Source organism: Pseudorca crassidens, chromosome 7 (genome assembly GCF_039906515.1).
Source record: "Pseudorca crassidens isolate mPseCra1 chromosome 7, mPseCra1.hap1, whole genome shotgun sequence".
NCBI lineage: Eukaryota > Metazoa > Chordata > Mammalia > Artiodactyla > Delphinidae > Pseudorca > Pseudorca crassidens.
Genome location: NC_090302.1, coordinates 24,090,902 through 24,110,577, shown reverse-complemented (window position 1 = coordinate 24,110,577; position 19,676 = coordinate 24,090,902). Strand labels below are relative to the sequence as shown.

General features: G+C 49.2%; 1 protein-coding gene across 4 annotated transcripts in view; it reads right to left on the bottom strand.

Moving 5' to 3' along the window:
- EPB41L4B (erythrocyte membrane protein band 4.1 like 4B) overlaps positions 1-18,770 on the bottom strand; it is a 144,198-nt gene extending 125,428 nt beyond the window's left edge. For 3 of the 4 annotated variants that reach the window (XM_067743708.1, XM_067743710.1, XM_067743709.1), the window contains exon 1: positions 18,362-18,770. In XM_067743708.1, coding sequence (XP_067599809.1) covers positions 18,362-18,664 — 303 coding nt within the window. In that variant the 5' untranslated portion in view covers positions 18,665-18,770. The remainder of the gene's footprint in view (positions 1-18,361) is intronic. The other variant, XM_067743711.1, reaches the window with a different exon arrangement.
- Between the last annotated feature and the right edge of the window lie 906 nt (positions 18,771-19,676).

Genomic DNA, 19,676 nt, shown 5'->3' with positions numbered 1-19,676 from the left:
AGAAGCCCACACACAGCAACCAAGAGTAGCCCCTGTTCGCTGCAACTGGAGAAAGCCCACGCACAGCAACAAAGATCCAATGCAGCCAAAGATAAATAAATTCAAAACAATAAATAAAAATTTTAAAAAGTACAGAACTACTAATGACAGCGTAACATTTCTTTTTTATAAAACCAATATTTTTCTCATCGTTTTCCCCTTTTTTCCTTCCTATTCAAGCAACTAGGCTGCTCTGTTCTCACTGCTCCAGGAAAGGTATGTTATAATCAAAACCAGAAAATGAAGATTAAAAAAACAAAGATGAAGACCATGGATGCTGGAACCACACTTCCCGGGTCCACCACATTCTAGTGGCAAGGCCATGGAGGGGACATTAAACTGTCCTGCACCTGTTTCCTCATCTGTGCAACAGGGCAGTGGCTACCTTGTAAACTTTTTGTGAGAATTAACTGAGTTTAAGTATACGAGGAGCGCTCAGAACTATGTCTGGCACATAGTAAGCTCCACTTTTGTAAGAAATCTTCTAGTTGGGATCCCCTCTACCTTTCAGGAGTTCTTAAGACTCATTCCTCAACATGTCTATGATCCTGGAACATTAGCAGGCTTCCGATACTAGACATATAATCCCTACTGGACCTCTGACACTCGTGAGAAATCTGTAACAAAACTGACCACTCCAACTAAGACAAGAACTTTCACTGTAGAATCCACCCCCTCCCCCACTAATTCTGTTCTGCAGTCCTTGTGGGGCACCTCTGGAGGTTTCTGCTCCTGAAGCTGCATCATAGTTTGTTCTTTTGCTGTAGATTAATTCTGTCTTGAATTTTGTTTTTGTCCTTCAAATTCAACTTCATAGGTTGAGCTTATACCTCTAATCTCTAAAGATCAAGGTCAAGAGCAGGAAGAACAGACACCAGCAGGACAGCGGAGGGACGAAGAGCATTTAAGTGCTGTGTGTGCTCTAGCATGTTGCTTAACCTCTCTGTGCCTCAATCTCTTTATCTGTATGATGAGGATGTTAATAGGAACTATCTAACGCATAGGGTTGTGAGAAGTCAATGAGTTAAGCCAGTAAAGTGCTTAAATCATAATGTAAATGGTCAATATATTTTGAAAACATTATGCTGCGTGAAAACCAGGTACAAAAGGCCACACATTCTATATGATTCCACTTACCTGAAATATCTCGAGTTGGCAAATCCAGAGACAGAAAACAGATTAGTGGTTGCCAGAGGCTGGGAAGAGGGGAGAATGGAGAATGACTGCTTAATGCATCCAGGGGTCACGAAAACACTCTGGAGCTAGATAGTAATGATGGTTGCCTAACACTGTGAATGTACGAAATGGTTAAACTTTGTTGTTATTTGTATTTCACCAAAATAAAAAGAAAAACATTTGCAAAACAAGAAGTCAGCAATGTTAGTTATTACTCAAATTACTACATGAATAACTACTATGACATGAAATGTACTAGGTCCCAGGCAAGGCACGACGCCCTGTAGCTTCCCAGGCAGGAGAGGGAATACGACACAGGAGGAGCAGGGTGGGTGGGTGGGAGGGGCGGGGGCTCAGGACAAGCTTCACAAACATGGTCACATCTGACATGGGTCCTCAAAGACGACTGGATTCTTATGAGATAAAGAAGAAAGGGAATACACAGCAAAGGTACCCAGGCAAGAAGTGAAGTGTGAGGAGTGAGGGTGCAGCAGCTCGAGCACCACTAGGGTGACAGCCCTGGGGAAGAACTGGGGAGAAGTGAACTCAGAGCCCAAAAAGGGCTTAAGGTGTGGTCCTGTCATTTACCAGCTGTGGGAAGAAACCCACATTTACTAGCTGGGCAGAAACCCTGCTGCTGAACTTGCGATAAAACTGGAACGCCCACAATTCTCTCAAAGAGGTGCTACGAGTGGGATTACATTAAGCCACGAAAGGCGAAAGCTCCGTCTCAACCTAAAACACTACACACACGTAAAGCACATGACCCTGCAGAGCCCTGGTTCTCCAACTCAGCTGCACGTGGCACCACATTCTGATGACAGGGACCCTCCCCCCACGCCCAGTGATCCTGGTGTAGAGTCGCAGGTATGTGCCGGCAGAGCCAGGAAGCAAAGCAACGACGAGGTGAAGGCTGGAACGGGATACACAGCCCACCTGAGTATCCGGACGATGGGGAGGCCTGGAACCATGGCGGGGTGGGGGTTGGGGGGGGTCTTTTAACCTTGACATCCTCAGCACGCTGACCCTGGGCTACCAAGGCAAAGCTGGGGGCCAGGAGACGTGCAGGACGATTCAAGGACAATCCCACACCCCACAGCAAATGAGCTCCTTAGACGCAGGGCCCACATTTTTGATCATTTCATATTCCTCGCATGGTGCCTTACACGCACTAGATGATCTCTCTGTTTCTGTAGTTTGATCTTGCATTCTGCTGTGTTTTCGTTTTGTGTTGTTTTAAAATGTTTACTTTATATTGGAGTACAGTTGATTTACAATGTTGTGTTAGTGTCAGGTGTACAGCAAAGTGATTTAGTTATACATATATCTGTTCTTTTTCAAATTCTACTTCCCACGTAGGTTATTACAGAGTATTGAGTAGAGTTCCCTGTGCTATACAGTAGGTCCTTGTTGATTATCTATTTTATATATAGTAGTGCGAATATGTTAATCCCAACCTCCTAATTTATCCCTCCCCGCCTTCCCCTCTGGTAACCATAAGTTTGTTTTCTAAGTCTGAGTCTGTTTCTGTTTTGTAAATAAGTTCATTTGCATCATTTTTTGTTGTTTTTAATGACTAAATGAAATAGCTGTTATAAAACAGGTCTTGTCAGTAAACGGAAAGAACTGCTGCTCTCTGGAAAACTCATCTGTGTGGAAGTGCTCATCCCCTGAAGTGAGTTAATAAGATAAATGACATGTTACAGTAACCCAAGTACAGGTAATTCTTCTTTTCCTTTCAGAAGACAGCACGTAATTTTTGCATTTTTCTTCAGGAGTCTCTTTAATGAAGAGGAACTATCTGTCACAGCTTTTAGAACAAAGCTAAAAGCTTCTGGACTTCAAAGCAAAAGACATCCTATGTAGAATACTGAAGCATCCTGAACAAACACTTTCGACCTTGGATTCCCCGCTCGCCCACTGAAACATCCCACATCCAGATCCCCTCTTCTCACTCTCTCCCTCGAATACCCACGGGATCTGCCACTGCCAGCCTGTGTGCGAGAACTGGGGCCAGTCCCAAGCCAGCCTGGGCCCCTCCCTGGACTCTGACCGGCCACTGTCACTGCCACCTAATACAGACTGCAACTCACTGGGCAGGTGACTTTGGCCCCAGCAAACAGGAGCAATCAAAGGACTACAGCCAGAGAAATGCTGTGGAAGGGGCTCTCAGAGTGCACTGCGGGTTAATAACTAACCCGCAGGAGGCTTTACAGTGTATTGGGCTTCCCTGGGTGAAGCCCATGGCCATTTCACCGGCAGGCAATGCAGCTTCTGGGCCAGGGGAGAAGCACGGCTTGCTTTCGGAGGAGGGAGGGGGGCCTCGGAGAGGCGAACAGGCCTGCTGCTGTCACTGGGCCACTGAGCGCAGGGGCCAGGAGGGCTGTGTGCAGGAAACTGCGCTTATTACATGCTAATTACTGCTCATTTGCCTCAGATGAGCAGCAGCTGGCTGCATGTTCCCAGGCAGGTAGCAAAGACCTGCCATCCCAGAATGAGGCTCTGGACCATGAGGCTTTCAAGCGCTCCTTTAGGGGTAAAACTCAGTGGTTCCCGCTGCCCTGCCATCTGCCCCGTCTCCCTTCTCTCTGCAGTGTTCAGTGACTCTGCTCCTTAAAATGTCTGCTGGCACCTCTGGCCAGGAGATGGATGGAAAGGGCTCACTAGGGGCCTACGGGAGAATGTAAAGGAACCCAAACGGGAGTAAGCTACCGAAAAAGAGAATCTCAAGGTCAAGGGAGACATTCAAAACTACAGTTATGGAGCTGATGAAGAAACAGAAGAAAAAGAAAAGACACTCTTTTAATCAAATCTACTGAAAACATTCCAATGATGAGGAATCTGGACCTTTTCAAAAAAGCAACATCCAATGAAAGATAGGATAACAAGGCTCACAGGCAGGGGCTGAACAAGGAGCGGGACTCTTGGAAGTATTATTTCCAGCCTCAGTGCCTTTGCATGTGCTGACCTGGCCACCAGGAAAGCTGTTCTCCACTTGTCCTCAGAACTCAAAGCTTTCTCTCTGAAATCTTCTGGTTGCCCATTTTCCCCTCCCAGTCCTCCCACCTTAGCCTTTCCTTTAAGCTTATTTAAAACTCCCTAGGACACTTTTCACACCAGGTGTAATGACCTGTCTCCTCTCAAGCTTCTCGAGGGCAAGGAACCTATCTTATTGTTCTCTGTGTGCCCTGAGTCAGATGCTTTAAATAATGCCTGTACCAACTGTACCCCAAGGTAACCAAATGTTGAGGATGCCATCAAGGAAATCCAGAGAGGGGGAAACTCTAGGACAGAAGGCCCAGCTTCTTCAACAAATAAATGGGGAAAAAGGAGGGGAGAAGGGAAAACTCTAGACTAAGAGCTTTAGAGAAATTGTGGGACAGGGAAAAATGAGATAATGTTGGTCAAAGGACACAAACTTTCAGTTTTAAGATAAGTAAGTTCTGGGAATCTAAATGACAGCATGATGATGACAGTTCATTATAACGTAGAGTATCCTTGAAATCTGCTAAGATACACATATGAAGAAATGGTGACTGGCGAGGTGACAGATATGTTAATTAGCTCGATGCACAGTAACCATTTCGCAATGCAAACGTATATCAAATCACCATGCTTTACGCCTCAAATATATACCATTTTTATTTGTCAATTATGCCTCAAAAGAGCAAGGAAAAATAACATTTAAAAAAGTTCTTAAAGAGCTTTAGATAGAATATCAACCAAATACAATGAAAGGACCTTGTGACAACCAAATAAGAAAATCTGAACACTGACTATATATCTGAGACTAAAAAACAATTGTTAATTATTTTTAGGTGTTTCTTTTATGGTTTTTATTCATCAATTTGATAATATGGTGTATCACATTGATTGATTTGCATACATTGAAGAATCCTTGCATCCCTGGGATAAATCCCACTTGATCATGGTGTATGATCCTTTTAATGTGTTGTTGGATTCTGTTTGCAAGTATTTTGTTGAGGATTTTTACATCTATATTCATCAGTGATATTGGTCTGTAATTTTCTTTTTTTGTAGTATCTTTGTCTGGGTTTGGTATCAGGGTGATGGTGGCCTCATAGAATGAGTTTGGGAGTGTTCCTTCCTCTGCAATTTTTTGGAAGAGTTTGAGAAGGATGGGTGTTAGCTGTACTCTAAATGTTTGATAGAATTCACCTGTGAAGCCATCTTGTCCTGGACTTTTGTTTGTTGGAAGATTTTTAATCACAGTTTCAATTTCATTCCTTGTGATTGGTCTGTTCATATTTTCTATTTCTTCTTGGTTCAGTCTTGGAAGGTTATACCTTTCTAAGAATGTGTCCATTTCTTCCAGGTTGTCCATTTTATTGGCATAGAGTTGCTTGTAGTAGTCTCTTAGGATGCTTTGTATTTCTGTGGTGTCTGTTGTAACTTCTCCTTTTTCATTTCTAATTTTATTGATTTGAGTCCTCTCCTTTTTCTTGATGAGTCTGGCTAATGGTTTATCAATTTTGTTTATCTTCTCAAAGAACCAGCTTTTAGTTTTCTTGATCTTTGCTATTGTTTTCTTTGTTTCTATTTCATTTATTTCTGCTCTGATCTTTATTAATTTCTTTCCTTCTGTTAACTTTGGATTTTGTTTGTTCTTCTTTCTCTAGTTCCTTTAGGTGTAAGGTTAGGTTGTTTATTTGAGATTTTTCTTGTTTCTTGAGGTAGGCTTGTATAGCTATAAACTTCCCTCTTAGAACTGATTATGCTGCATCCCATAGGTTTTGGATCGCCATGTTTTCATTATCATTTGTCTCTAGGTATTTTTTATTTCCTCTTTGATTTCTTCAGTGATCTCTTGGTTATCTAGTAACGTATTGTTTAGCCTCCATGTGTTTGTGTTTTTTACGTTTTCTTCCCTGTAATTCATTTCTAATCTCATAGCGGTGTGGTCAGAAAAGATGCTTGATATGATTTCAATTTTCTTAAATTTACTGAGGCTTGATTTGTGACCCAAGATGTGATCTATCCTGGAGAATGCTCCATGCGCACTTGAGAAGAAAGTGTAATCTGCTGTTTTGGGATGGAATGTCCTATAAATATCAATTAAATCTATCTGGTCTATTGTGTCATTTAAAACTTCTGTTTCCTTATTTATTTTCTTTTTTTTTTTTTTTTTTTGCGGTACGCGGGCCTCTCACTGTTGCGGCCTCTCCCGCCGCGGAGCACAGGCTCCGGACGCGCAAGCTCAGCTGCTCCGCGGCATGTGGGATCTTCCCGGACCGGGACACGAACCCGCGTCCACTGCATCCGCAGGCGGACTCTCAACCACTGCGCCACCAGGGAAGCCCTATTTTCATTTTGGATGATCTGTCCATTGGTGTAAGTGAGGTGTTAAAGTCCCCCATATTATTGTGTTACTGTCGATTTCCTCTTTTATAGCTGTTAGTAGTTGCCTTATGTATTGAGGTGCTCCCATGTTGGGTGCATATATATTTATAATTGTTATATCTTCTTCTTGGATTGATCCCTTGATCATTATGTAGTGTCCTTCCTTGTCTCTTGTAACATTCTTTATTTTAAAGTCTATTTTATCTGATAAGAGTATTGCTACTCCAGCTTTCTTTTGATTTCCATTTGCATGGAATATCTTTTTCCATCCCCTCACTTTCAGTCTGTATGTGTCCCTAGGTCTGAAGTGGGCCTCCTGTAGACAGCATATATATGGGTCTTGTTTTTGTATCCATTCAGCAAGCCTGTGTCTTTTGGTTGGAGCATTTAATCCATTCATATTTAAGGTAATTATCGATATGTATGTTCCTATTAGCATTTTCTTAATTGTTTTGGTTTTTTTTTTTCTTTTTTTTGCAGTATGCGGGCCTCTCACTGTTGTGGCCTCTCCCATTGCGGAGCACAGGCTCCGGACGCGCAGGCCCAGCGGCCATGGCTCACGGGCCTAGCCACTCCGTGGCATGTGGGATCTTCCCGGACCAGGGCACGAACCCATGACCCCTGCATTGGCAGGCTGACTCTCAACCACTGCGCCACCAGGGAAGCCCCACCTTGGGTTTGTTTCTGTAGGTCTTTTTCTTCTCTTGTGTTTCCCACTTAGAGAAGTTCCTTTAGCACTTGTTGTAGAGCTGGTTTGGTGGTGATGAATTCTCTAAGCTTTTGCTTGTCTGTAAAGTGTTTGATTTCTCCATTGAATCTGAATGAGATCCTTGCCAGGTAGAGTAATCTTGGTTGTAGCTTCTTTCTTTTCATCACTTTAAGTATATCATGCCACTCCCTTCTGGCTTGTAGAGTTTCTGCTGAGAAATCAGCTGTTAACCTTATGGGAGTTCCCTTGTATGTTATTTGTCATTTTTCCCTTGCTGCTTTCAATAATTTTTCTTTGTCTTTAATTTTTGCCAATTTGATTACTATGTGTCTTAGCGTGTTTCTCCTTGGATTTATCCCGTATGGGACTTGCTGTGCTTCCTGGACTTGGGTGGCTATTTCCTTTCCCATGTTAGGGAAGTTTTCGACTATTATCTCTTCAAATATTTTCTCTGGTCATTTCTCTCTCTCTTCTCCTTCTGGGACCCCTATAATGTGAATGTTGCTGCGTTTAATGTTGTCCCAGAGGTCTCTTAGGCTTTCTTCATTTCTTTTCATTCTTTTATCTTTATTCTGTTCCGCTGCAGTGAATTCCACCATTCTGTCTTCCAGGTCACTTATCCGTTCTTCTGCCTCAGTTATTCTGCTATTGATTCCTTCTAGTGTAGTTTTCATTTCAGTTATTGTATTGTTCATCTCTGTTTGTTTGTTCTTTAATCCTTCTAGGTCTTTGTTAAACATTTCTTGCATCTTCTCAATCTTTGCCTCCATTCTTTTTCCGAGGTCCTGGATCATCTTCACTCTCATTATTCTGAATTCTTTTTCTGGAAGGTTGCCTATCTCTACTTCATTCAGTTGTTTTTCTGGGGTTTTATCTTGTTCCTTCATCTGGTACAGAGCTCTCTGCCTTTTCATCTTGTCTATCTTTCTGTGAATGTGGTTTTTGTTCCACAGGCTGCAGGACTGTACTTCTTCTTGCTTCTGCTGTCTGCCCTCTCTAGGTGTTTTAATAATATTGTGACTATTTAAAAAAACACAGCCCTTATCTTTTAGATAATTGGGACTTTGTTTTGGAATTTGTTTTAAAAGAATTGGGAAGTAACAGAGGTGAAGATATAGATGAAAAGAGAGGGGCCACATTAAATAAAAGATGAAGCTTAACAATGGGTACTCGGATTATGTTCATTATATGATGGGTACTTGGGGTTCTCTGTGCTTTTGACTGCATTTAAAATTTCAATTAATAAAAACTGGGATAAAAAAGTAGGCAGAATTGAATGAATACCATAGACCCTGCAACTGCTCACCAAAAGCCACCAGCAGCAACAGACTTCAGCTCATTCACAGAGAAATGGAAAACAAAACGTTAATTCCTGCTTAGTGAGGAAAGGCCCGCAAGGGGGACTTACAGAGAGGTGTTCTCCTTTGTTCCACTGAGGTGACCTCAGAAGAGGAAGTGGGTATAGGAGACAATCTCATCAAAGCCAGCAGGCAGTGAGCTGAATGCGACGAGAAAAATACAACGCAACTAAAAAACAGGCAAACATCATAGAACAAGGCATACCAGGAGGAGATACGTTCATGGTTCATAACACAGGCAAAGATACTCCACCCCATGAACAACTGGGGAAAAGTGAAGACCACAGTGAGTTCCCACTAACTCCCACGAGACAAACAGAAAAGCTGTCCAATGCCAAGGGCTGAAGAACGGGTTAGCAGACGCTTTTATGTGCTGCTGGGACTCTGGAGAAAACAATTTCGCATGATCTTAAAAGGCCCTGCCCACCACCCTCCCAGCCACTGGTACATACCCAGGAGAGACGCTTGCTAGCATATGTGCACCAGGAAGACCAATTCCAGAAGGTTCAAAGCAGCATTTTTTCCCTAACAGCTCCAAACTGAAAACATCCCAAATGTCCACCGACAAAGGATAACTATATTCCGGTATATTCATGCAGCGCAGCAAGAACTACAGTTACCTCATCAATATGGACGAATCTCTCACAGACACAGTATTGAGTGAAAAATCCATTTACTATAAAGTTCGCTAACATGCAGGACTAACAATAATCATTTAGGGAAACACACATATGAGGCAAACTCATCAAAAAAGGGATGAGAGACAAACTTCAGGAGAGCAGGAGGGAGGGAAAGGTCATTGGGGAGGAGCATGGGGGGGCCATTAACAGCACTGGTGATGCTCTTTGTTCTTAAGCTGGGTGGTGGGTACCCGGATGTTCACCGTATTATTTTTCTTTAAAACTAGTCATGTTACAGACACTCTTTTGTATTTGTATTTCATCATTAAAAGATGTAAAGAATGACTGGACAGAGGACTTGCCAACACTGAGCACCTCAGACAAAAGACCAGCCAACTGGGAGGATGAGTCCAGGGACTTCCCTGGTGGTCCAGCGGCTAAGACTCTGCGTTCCCAATGCAAGGGGCCCAGGTTCGATCCCTGGTCGGGAAACTAGATCCTGCACGCGTGCTGCAACTAAGAGTCGTACGCTGCAACGAAGATCCCGAGCGCTGCAACTAAGGCCTGGCACAGCCAAAATAAATAAAATAAAATGAGTCCCAGGTGAGCAGATGCCAGAATGCCAAGAACAAAATCCCCAAGGAGAGGGCTGGGGACATCCAAGTCTCTGACGGCAGTGCCACTGGTGAACGGGCAAGGCCCGGATGTGCAGCAAAGTCTGAAACTTGGATGAATGGGTCAACAAAATGTGGCATATCCATACATCGGAATACTATTCAGTCTTACAGAGGAAGGAAATTCTGATACATGTTACGACATGGATGGACCTTGAAGACATTATGGTATAAGTGAAAGAAGCCAGACACAAAGAAACAAGTACTGTATGATTTCACTCACAGGAGGTACTAAGAGTAGTCAAATTCATAGGGACAGAAAGCAGACTAGAGGTCACCAGGGGCTACGGGGAAAGAGGAATGGGGACTTCGTGTTTAGTGGGCACTGAGTTTTAATTTGGGATGATGAAAACATTCTGGAGATGGAGAGTGGTGATGGTCGCACAACAGTGTCAATGTACTCAATGCCACTGAACTGCACACCGAAAAATGGTTACAATGGTAAATTTTATTCTACTTAGGTATTACCACAATTTTTAAAAATCCGTAACTCAGGGAAGGTGCAGTTGAGCAAGCAAACCGGTAGGATAAAGGAGAGGTGCCACTGGGCCCACCTCAACGCCCCTGAGCGCAAGTGAGGTAGGACACGGATAGCAACAGCACCCGGACGGGAAACGGGCATGGAAGAGACGCCACAGAGCCGAGGGATGCCGACCCCGCAGGCGCCCGGGGAGCCTGCCAGTCCACGTCCTCCCAGCCGGGCCAGCTGCCTGGGCAGTTCCAGCCCTGGGACCAGGCTCAGTGCTGGGAACCAAAGATGCTCCGGATGATGCCACCGGTGGCACAGGGCCCCAGGGAGGTAACCCTCCAGGTCTCAACTTCAAGAAGGAAGTTCTGGGCACTCAGCCAACTATGACTTTGGGGAAAAGAACCTGCAAAAATTGCTGAGAAGTGGTAGACAGAACCCAAATGCCAGAGATGCTGAAAAGCAGAAAGTTTCAGGAAAGACAGGGCGGTTGATGGCATGAAATTCTGACCCATCAAATTACAAAGGATTCTGACCTTCCCCAGGAGTTCCAAGGGGCATACCTTTCCAACAGGAAGGCCAGGTGTGCACCGCATGGGCTGGGGGAAGAGCACTGGAGGACGAGTCAGGAAACCTAGATTCAATTCACCACACTTATAGCTGGCCCAGGACCAACTGCTCCCTGAGACCGTGAGTAAAGGGGATAGTAACATCTTCCCGGATGGTGGCAATTAAGAGAAGTAACACAGACTCTGCGAGCCTGAGGGAGTAGGCATGCCTAACAGGTAAGATATCAGGTGCTTTGCATATCAACCTTCAACCCCAAGAGACAGGTAGAGACAGGTATTACTACACACCTACACACACACACACACACACACACACACACACACACACACACACACACACACACACACACACACACACAGAATGAGGGGCTAATTTAAGTAGTCCAGAATAAGCACAAGAGGGCACCAAAGGGTGAGAAGTATGTCTGGAAGGCTCGGATAGGAGGAAGAAAATTTTAAACAATTAAAAAAGGATACACAAGGATGCACACCATGTTTATAAACACGTATGCAAAAGCACAAAGATTGAGGGGAGCAGCGAAACCAACCAGTTGCTATGCAGCAGGATGGGAATATGTAAAATGCTTTTCTTTGTGATAATTTTAGTGTTGTTCTATTAAACACTTTTAAAAAATGTAGGCTACTTCCAACCTCAGTGTTGAAGAACTATGGGCCTCAAACCAGAATGCACTCTGGGCGAAACTACACTCACTGAATATGAGTACAGATGTGAATTCGATGTCTGGAAACCCCAAGTGGCCTGGAAAGGAGGACAGCCTTCTGAGGCTCAGGGTCCCCACCCACCTCGGGGCCTCTGGGGCAGGCTCAGAACCCCGCCGCTCCCACCCCTCGCATGCCCAGTCCTGGGTCAGAGGACACAAACCTTCTCCCGGCAGACTATCTGAGCTCGAAACTAGAGTCCGCCTTTGCTGTGTGACACGGGCAAGTTTCTTATCCAGCCTGCTAAGCCCTGATTCTCCCCCTCACAAATCAGGGCTAACAACAGTAACCACCAAAAGAGGTTCTGTGAGGGTCCAACAAAACAGTCACTTAGGCAACTAGCACAGGACTGACACACAGTGGCCCCTGGCTCTTACTAGCCTGAGACCCTCCTCTGTGCTTCACAGGTTCCTCACTTACTCCTTCAAGACTCAGGGACATAGCTGGAGCTCATAATCCTCCCCGACCCCAAGGAGCCCCAAGTCCAGCAAGTGGGGTTTTCTGGCTCCCATCCTCCATGCGTCTGCACCTGCCCCAACGCCTCTGACCAAATCTAACAGCTGAACTCCCAGGCAACCTTCGGGACAACTCGATGTCACTTTGGGCATCAAACCTTCCCCAAATCCACTCCACAGTTCAATCGCTCACACCCGTACTACCTCATGTGGGGTTCCGAGTTATCTAGTATATTTACACTGTCTCCCCTTCTAGACTGGGACTCTCTCATCCCTCCTGTACCCCTCCCGAACGCTTCCTGCAGGGTAAGTGCTCAACAAGTCTATGCTGACTGAAGAAAACAAGTGCGCGAACAAAAACATTTTCGAAAACAAAAATAAACCAGAAATTAAAATCAAGTGCGACTAGTGAGATACATCCAGCTGCAGAGAGAAGCCAAAGAGGCTGCAGAAGGAGATGAAGGGGCCCTAGGGCAAAGGGGGCACACCTGGGATGCTGCCAGATGAGCCCCAGATGGTAAGAGAGCCTGGGCATCCCTGGGCAGGCGAGAGTGGTCACCACCCCAAAGCAGGTGTTCAGAACACAAGCCCTCAGATGCAAGGGGACTTTGTGGCCCCATCAACAGGACATTAACCTGCCAGAGAGCAGAGGTGATTGGTGGGGAAGGGCTCCAAGGATGGGGAGCCCTCTTCTTAGGCAGGCAGTAGGTGGCACACAGCTCAGACGGCCACAGGGGGCTCCCCGCCCCAGCTAAGGTCCCAGGGACTGTAAAGGGGGGGAAAAGGGTCCCACCCTAAAGAGACACAAACTTGGGGTCTAGGTCCCGATTCATTTGTGCTGAAGGGGTGGGGAAAGAGACTTTACTTTCACCAACCCATATAAAGTCGTCACTTAAAATAACATTCATATCTAAAAACAAAGAGAAAAGTACAGATGGACACACACACCACCATTTTAAAAGTGGTTATTATCTCTGATGAGATTTTAGATCTTTTTAACTTCTCTTGCTTCTCTATATTTTCTGATCTTTCTGCTGCCAACATGTTCTCCTGTGAAATGCAAGTGGGGGAGGAAAGCACATGCCAACCTGCAGAGAAACACCAAAATGAATCAGCAGCTGACCCTGCCCGCAGGCAGCTGCCACGGGCCCGAGGGGGAAACCCAAGTGCAAAGAACCAGATTCCTGCAGGAGAAACGCTCCAGGCACCGTGGAGGAGGCTGGCAACAGGAGTCAGGCAGCGGAGAAGGATGGGACACGTGTTTTGAGGACAAACTGTGGGCGGAGGATTTCTGTGGTGAAGGAGTGGATTTTTTTCTAAGTCCCTATGCAAGAATGTAAGGGAAAGTTCTACCTCCCCATGCCCGCGCCCCCAACCTTTTGCTATTTCAGAACTAAACAGACCTGTACCTTCATCCACAACAGTGCACTAGCAACAGAATTCAATGAGATTATGCACGTGAAAGTGCTTAGCAAGTTAATATTTGTTCAGTCCTGGCCCAGCGCAGGGTCATGTTACTGGCACTGGAGAGGCTGGCAGACTCCCCCTCCCTGCATATTAACACCAACAACCCAGCAAGTGGGGAACCAGAGTTAGAGATCGCATCTCTATCCCACTTGGGAAGGATGTTCACCACCCACCTCTCTTGCCCACTCCCCTCCTTCGCCAGCAGCCCTCCTTTTAAAACAAAGGTATTTAAAAAAAAAATACACAACCCCATGACGCACACAGTTACCCAAAGCTCCCCATGGTCTCATTCACGGTCTGGGGGGGGGGGGGTTGGAGATGGGGGCAGGGTAAGCCCTGGAGGGCCACCTTGAGCCCATACCTTCCCTCAGGAGCAGGAAAAAGCAAGCCACCCAGAGGTCTGGGATAAGGCAGCGTGTCCATGGCAGCCAGAACCCTGGGAGAGAATGGAAATGAGAAGCTGCCTTCTCCTATTTCCTAGGGCCTTATGTAGTTCCCCATTTCTTCCCACCATTGAGGGTGAAGATACCCTGCCCTCCAAGGTAGAATCCACTACTCAGTCCCCCCACATTCAATCAAGCCCCACCCCCAGCCCCGCCACACGGCACTGGGCTCTGTTTAGGCTTCCTGGCACCGCTTTCCTTTTGGGGGGGGCGTGGCACACCGCACATGCTGTGGGATCTCAGCTCCCCGACCAGAGATCGAACCGGGGCCCTTGGCAGTAAAAACACAGAGTCCTAACCACCGGACCACCAGGGAATTCCCAGCCTTTGTTTTTTTTTCCTTTAATGTTCATTTCTAGAAAACTTCCCAATCACTTTTCACAGGCCAAAGAGGAGGCACTGAGATGTGTGTAAGATTACAACCTACTAGCAACCCTTCAGCACCCTGCTGTTTCCTGAGGCTTTTCATACCCTTTTTGTCATGTAATCATCCCATTTTAAAGACCAGAAAATCGAGATTCAAGTAACCCAGGGCTGCACAGCCCAGCTGCCAAGACTCAAACATGCATCTTCCTGCCCTGAAACTCTCGGTGCTTGCCCTGTACCATACAAGTCACTGCGGAGCTCCAGGGACAGTGAAAGCAACTGCAGCAAATGCAATACCGGCCAATGGACGGTGCCCTCCAAGGCATGGGGGCGGGGCGTGCTGACCAGCCAGCCACACGCCCTCCCGGCTTTCCACACAGAGCTGCTGGAAGACTGTGCATGCAGGAGAGGGGGGCGACGGGGCTGAGCAACAGCCGCGCGAGCAAAAGCGATGCCAGGGCTTTAGTCAACAGAGAACTAATATGAGTCAACAGCGGGTACCGCTGCCAAGCACACTGATGGGATCTTCAGCTGCATTAATAGAAGGGGAGAGTCTCAGGCAGGCCGAGGGAGTCCTGCCTGCTCTGACCTGACCACACCTGAGGGCAGGGCAGGGCTGGGCTACGGACACGGAGGCACCTTCCAAGGCAGCGCCAGGGTTTCTGAAGAGGCGTGGCTCAGGGTGGCACTCTGGTCTGTAGGGTGGAAGCTGGGTTTGGACAGCAAGCCCACTCCAGACTGCACATTACCGATGGATTTTTTTTTTTTAAATATCCTGTCTATCCACAGCAAAGGTTAAGAACACTCAGGCATGTCAGGGGACAAGGCCACCACCTGGGGGAGGGGCCCCAGGCCCTGTCATTTGCTTCCTCCTTTGTTATATATAACAGCTGGGTCGTGGCTTGACCGAGAAGTGGCCCTGACACAACAGGTAATCTAAAAATGGGGAATTCCCTGGTGGTCCAACGGTTAGGACTCGGGCTTTCACTGCCGTGGACCCGGGTTCAAACCCGGGTTCGATCCCTGGTCGGGGAACTAAGATCCTACAAGCCGCTCAGTGTGGCCAAAAAATAAATTAAAAAAAAATTTTTTTTTGAATGCACAAGGGACACTGGATTTGACATCCTAGAGCCTCAAGTGTCAAAGTCTCTGGGAAGTCCTCCCAATTCATCCACCAGCACCCTGTCCCGTGAGCCTGTCGTTATCACTCAGCATCACTTAACAATAAAAAGACGCTCTGCTACACGTGTTTCCCAAGAGCCTCAAGGCCACCTCTCATTCACCTTTGGTTCCACAGCCCAGCATTTGGCACACAGAGACGCCCAAGAAATGGTGACAACTGAAAACCGAGGTGCCCCAGCACGATCACAGTGAGGGTGTTGTGTTCGAGGCAATTCTGGAACATAGGCATTCTGACTAGAGCGAATAAAGCGGCTTATGACAATGTATAACCAGCGTTAGTATACTGAGCGACGAATTCTCGACGCTACCACTACCAGAGGGTTTTAATTACAAAAGAGTTATCGTTAGCCTGGCAAGTGTGCTTTGTGCCCGTGCGAGTGACTGGAGACAGACAATCCAGCTTAGGGAGATGGCAGTCAAAGGTAGATCCTGTGCGCCATGCAGCAAAGCAACCCCGGGGCCCAGGAAGCGCTAAAAATCCAGGAACGCAGGAGACGAGAATAATGACCAGTGGGACTAAATGCCAAAAAGGACAGCATAAAAAGTGAGCTTGGTGAAACGGGCTGAGAAGGCACACGCATGCCACAGATTCATGGGGAGCTGGCCGCCTGGAGCTCACCTTGTAACTCTGAGAATTAAATACAGGAACTAAGACTCGGATCTGGGAAGATGAGCACAGGAGACTGTGCGATGCAGTTCTAATGCCTAATAAATCTTTAAATCGATGAGCCGTGCTCACTGTTTATTCTTCTCCATCCTTCCTCCCCAGGCAAGGGCTCACATGACAAAAGCCAGCATTTGCTCTGGATTTGCCTTTGGACGGGGTATATATACATATGCGTGTCTGTATAAATAAAATTGGGAGTTCACTAAATAACATCTTAAAGCATCAAAAAATCTGCCATTATAAGAAAACCTGGTGAATTCTTTTGTCAAGTAGCCTTTAATAAAGTGAAGAAACCTCTTAGGATGCAAAATCCCCCTCCCCTCACACTGGGCCAGGGTTCCACCAGCTGTGGTTACGTCAGCATTCCCGTCCCAACCTGTTCATTTGGGTACCTGTTTGGGTCTATTCACTACGCATGCATCTTACTGGGTTTGCATTTTTCATCCCAGAAACACAGCTTAAGCCTGTCGCACAAACCTGACAGAAGCATTACATTTTATAAACCAATCATCCCCAGGGAACAGACAAGAAAACCATCAGCAATGAGCGTTGTCAAAGTTCCAAACCAGAGCATTCCTTTCCCAGATCCGAGATGCAGAATACGCCACATCCTCTCCACACACCAGCTGCCTGCTCCAGAAGCAACACACTCACCTCACCACTGGCTGCCCCCCCGACCGCCCCTCCCGGCCCCTTCAGGCCTCCTCTCCCAGCTGAATAAAAGCTGGAGAGACCCGTCTTGGGGAAGCAGTAACATTTTAATACTACTGTAAAGACAACTGCTCTAAGCACTGGAATGTTGGCTCCTTTTCCATGAATAAAAAGGCCCCCAAAGGGTATTATCATAACAAAATGATATCCTATGGAGAGCACCAGGAACCACAAAAATAAAATCGCCATAAACTGACACTGTCTCAAAATTAAACCTACACAAGGAAACGTTAAACCCCAAGCCAGGCAGGCTCTCATTTTCCCATCTAAAACCCTTACAATATTCCCAGTTCTCTCATGACGTCCAATTTCCCCCACCCGAGGAGGCCTAAATGCTTTCTTTCGAAGTCCCGGTATGTTATTTTTTTTCCCTTGAAACCCTGGAGATGCTCTGTAACATTCATCTAAAGCTCAATCGTGGCTGTGTCCTCGGTCACACCCAAAGATTCCCAAAGGCACCGTCTGCCGCAGCGCCGGGTGCACAGCAGGCGCCCCACTAATGTGCGGATTTGATTTGATCAGATCTGGCCCCTTCGGCTAGAAAGACACATTGGTAGCCAGACGCCCAGGCGGGGACAGCAGCGCCAGCCTAGCTCTCTGCCGGAGGCGGCGGGGTGCAACCACCTGTGGGCGGGTGACCGGGGCTCAGGCCGCGGCGCAGCTGCCCTGGAGTGCCTCCGCGGCTCCACGCACAGACCCCGGGGAAAGTCCGGCGCCCCAGGCCCGGGAGCACCCCAGGGCCGACTCCCAGCGCCCCAGCAGGGGCTCTGCCGGTGCAAAGTTGGCCTGGTCCGCGAGGATCCATTCTAGAGTTAGCTCCCAAGTCGCCCGGCCGCCTGTGAGGCAGCGAGCCAGAGGGGCTCTTTAGGATGGGACCGGGTTGGGGGGGTGGGGCGGAGTGGTACACCAAGATGGGAACAGAAGAGAGAAGTGGTCCCCCGACTCGCTCCCAAACTTGGGGCACCTGCCGGCCAGCAGGCGAGGGGGATTCTCCGCCTTGCCGTCCCACCAAGGCCTGGTGGCGAGTTTGTCGGGGCAAGCGGGCCACCCCATGGCAGCCCCGCATTGCTTTGAGATTTTCTAACCAATAATCCAGCACCGAGAAGGCCGATGCAGGAACCTGGGGGATAGAAGGGGAACACCAGTCACCCGCGCCAGGGGGCGGGGACTTGGGACTCGGGGGCGCGGGCCAGGGATGGGGCCCCGGAAGAGAGCAGGACGGGGTGGCCCGAGAGGGAACCAGACTAGGAGTGCTTGCAGAAGGGGGAGGGGATCCCGGAGAGGTACAAGGGGAGCGCCCCAGAGGGAAGCATCGGGGGAAGGGAGCTGCCCCAAGGGCCGCGGGGTGCCAGTGTCCCGGACCGGCCCCGTCACTCACCGGCAGGTCCACGCTCACTTCGGTCCCGTCGAGCAGGAAGACGCGGCAGTAGAGGGTGGTCTTGGAGGCCCCGGCGGCGGAGATGTGCACGGCCGCGCAGCCCATGAGCAGGGGCCCGCCGCCGGCTGGGAACACACTGCCCCCGGGCGCGGCGGGCAGCGTGGACACGGCGGCGGCGGCCGGGCCCCCCCGCGGACCCCCGTCGCGCTCGTCCCCCAGGCCGGCGGTCCCGCGCCCTGCCGCGCCCCGCGCGTAGCGCTGCATGGAGCGGCGGCCAAAGGTCCGGCGCAGGAACCGCAGCATCCTGGCTGGGGGCGTCCCCTGCCTCCGCCCCCTGCGCCGCCGCCGCTGCGCCGCCGCCCAGGAGCGCCCCGCGACGCCGTCAGTGCAGGCGGCCGCCCGCGCCGCCTCCCGCCGGCTGCGGGCCGGGGCTCGCTCCCGCCGAGGACGAGGCCGCGCTTCGGCTGCCCGCGGGGCGCGCCGGCCCAGCCAGCGCCGGCTGCGAGTGGCCGCGGGCGGGAGGGCGCGCTCGGGGCGGCCCAGGAGCCGTCCCGCCGCCGCCTCCGCCGCCACGCGCCCTGGCGGGCCGGCGGCCTGCGCTCGCCGCCAAGGGGCCGCTCCCGACTGCCGGCCGCGGGCGGCCCGAGGACTGGGGGGGCGCGGGGGGCGCGGGGGCGGGCTGCGGGCTGCTCCCGCGCCGCGCGCCGGCCGAGGGCCAGCCGGAGCAGGGCGCCTGCGTGCTCCCGGCGCGCTCGCTCCCACTCGCCGCGCCCAGGCCCGAGGAGGCCCAGCCGAACGCCCGCTCCCCAGGCGCCCGTTCCTGCGCCCGCAGCCCCCGCCTCCCACCTGGGAGGCTGCACCTATAGCCGCCGCCTCCGCCGCCACCGCCGCTACCACCGCCGGGACTGCAGCACGCCCTCCTCCCTCGGGGCTGCGCCGGGTATTTGCAAACCGGGTCTGTGCTGCCCCCTGCCGGCCAGAGCGCCCCCTGCTGCTGTAGGTGTGCTCACGTGTGTACACGTAGGTGAGCACACACGTGTTTCCGGCGCCGCGAGCCCTGAAGACGCCGGAGAGTCTCCCCTTGCCTAGTTAGGAAAACGCGCTGCATGCCCTCGGGGGAGCCTTGCCTGGGAGGCCCGAGAGAGAAGCGCATTAAGCGAAGGCCCTACCAGGCCCTCACTTTCCCCTTCTGGAAAAGGATAGGGGTGAACTAGGTAATCTACCAGGTCCCTGCTACTTAAAGTTCTGTCAGTTTAAGATCTCAGAGCTGGAAGGGCCCTTTCTGCCGTCACAGTCCAATGGGCTCATTCCAAAT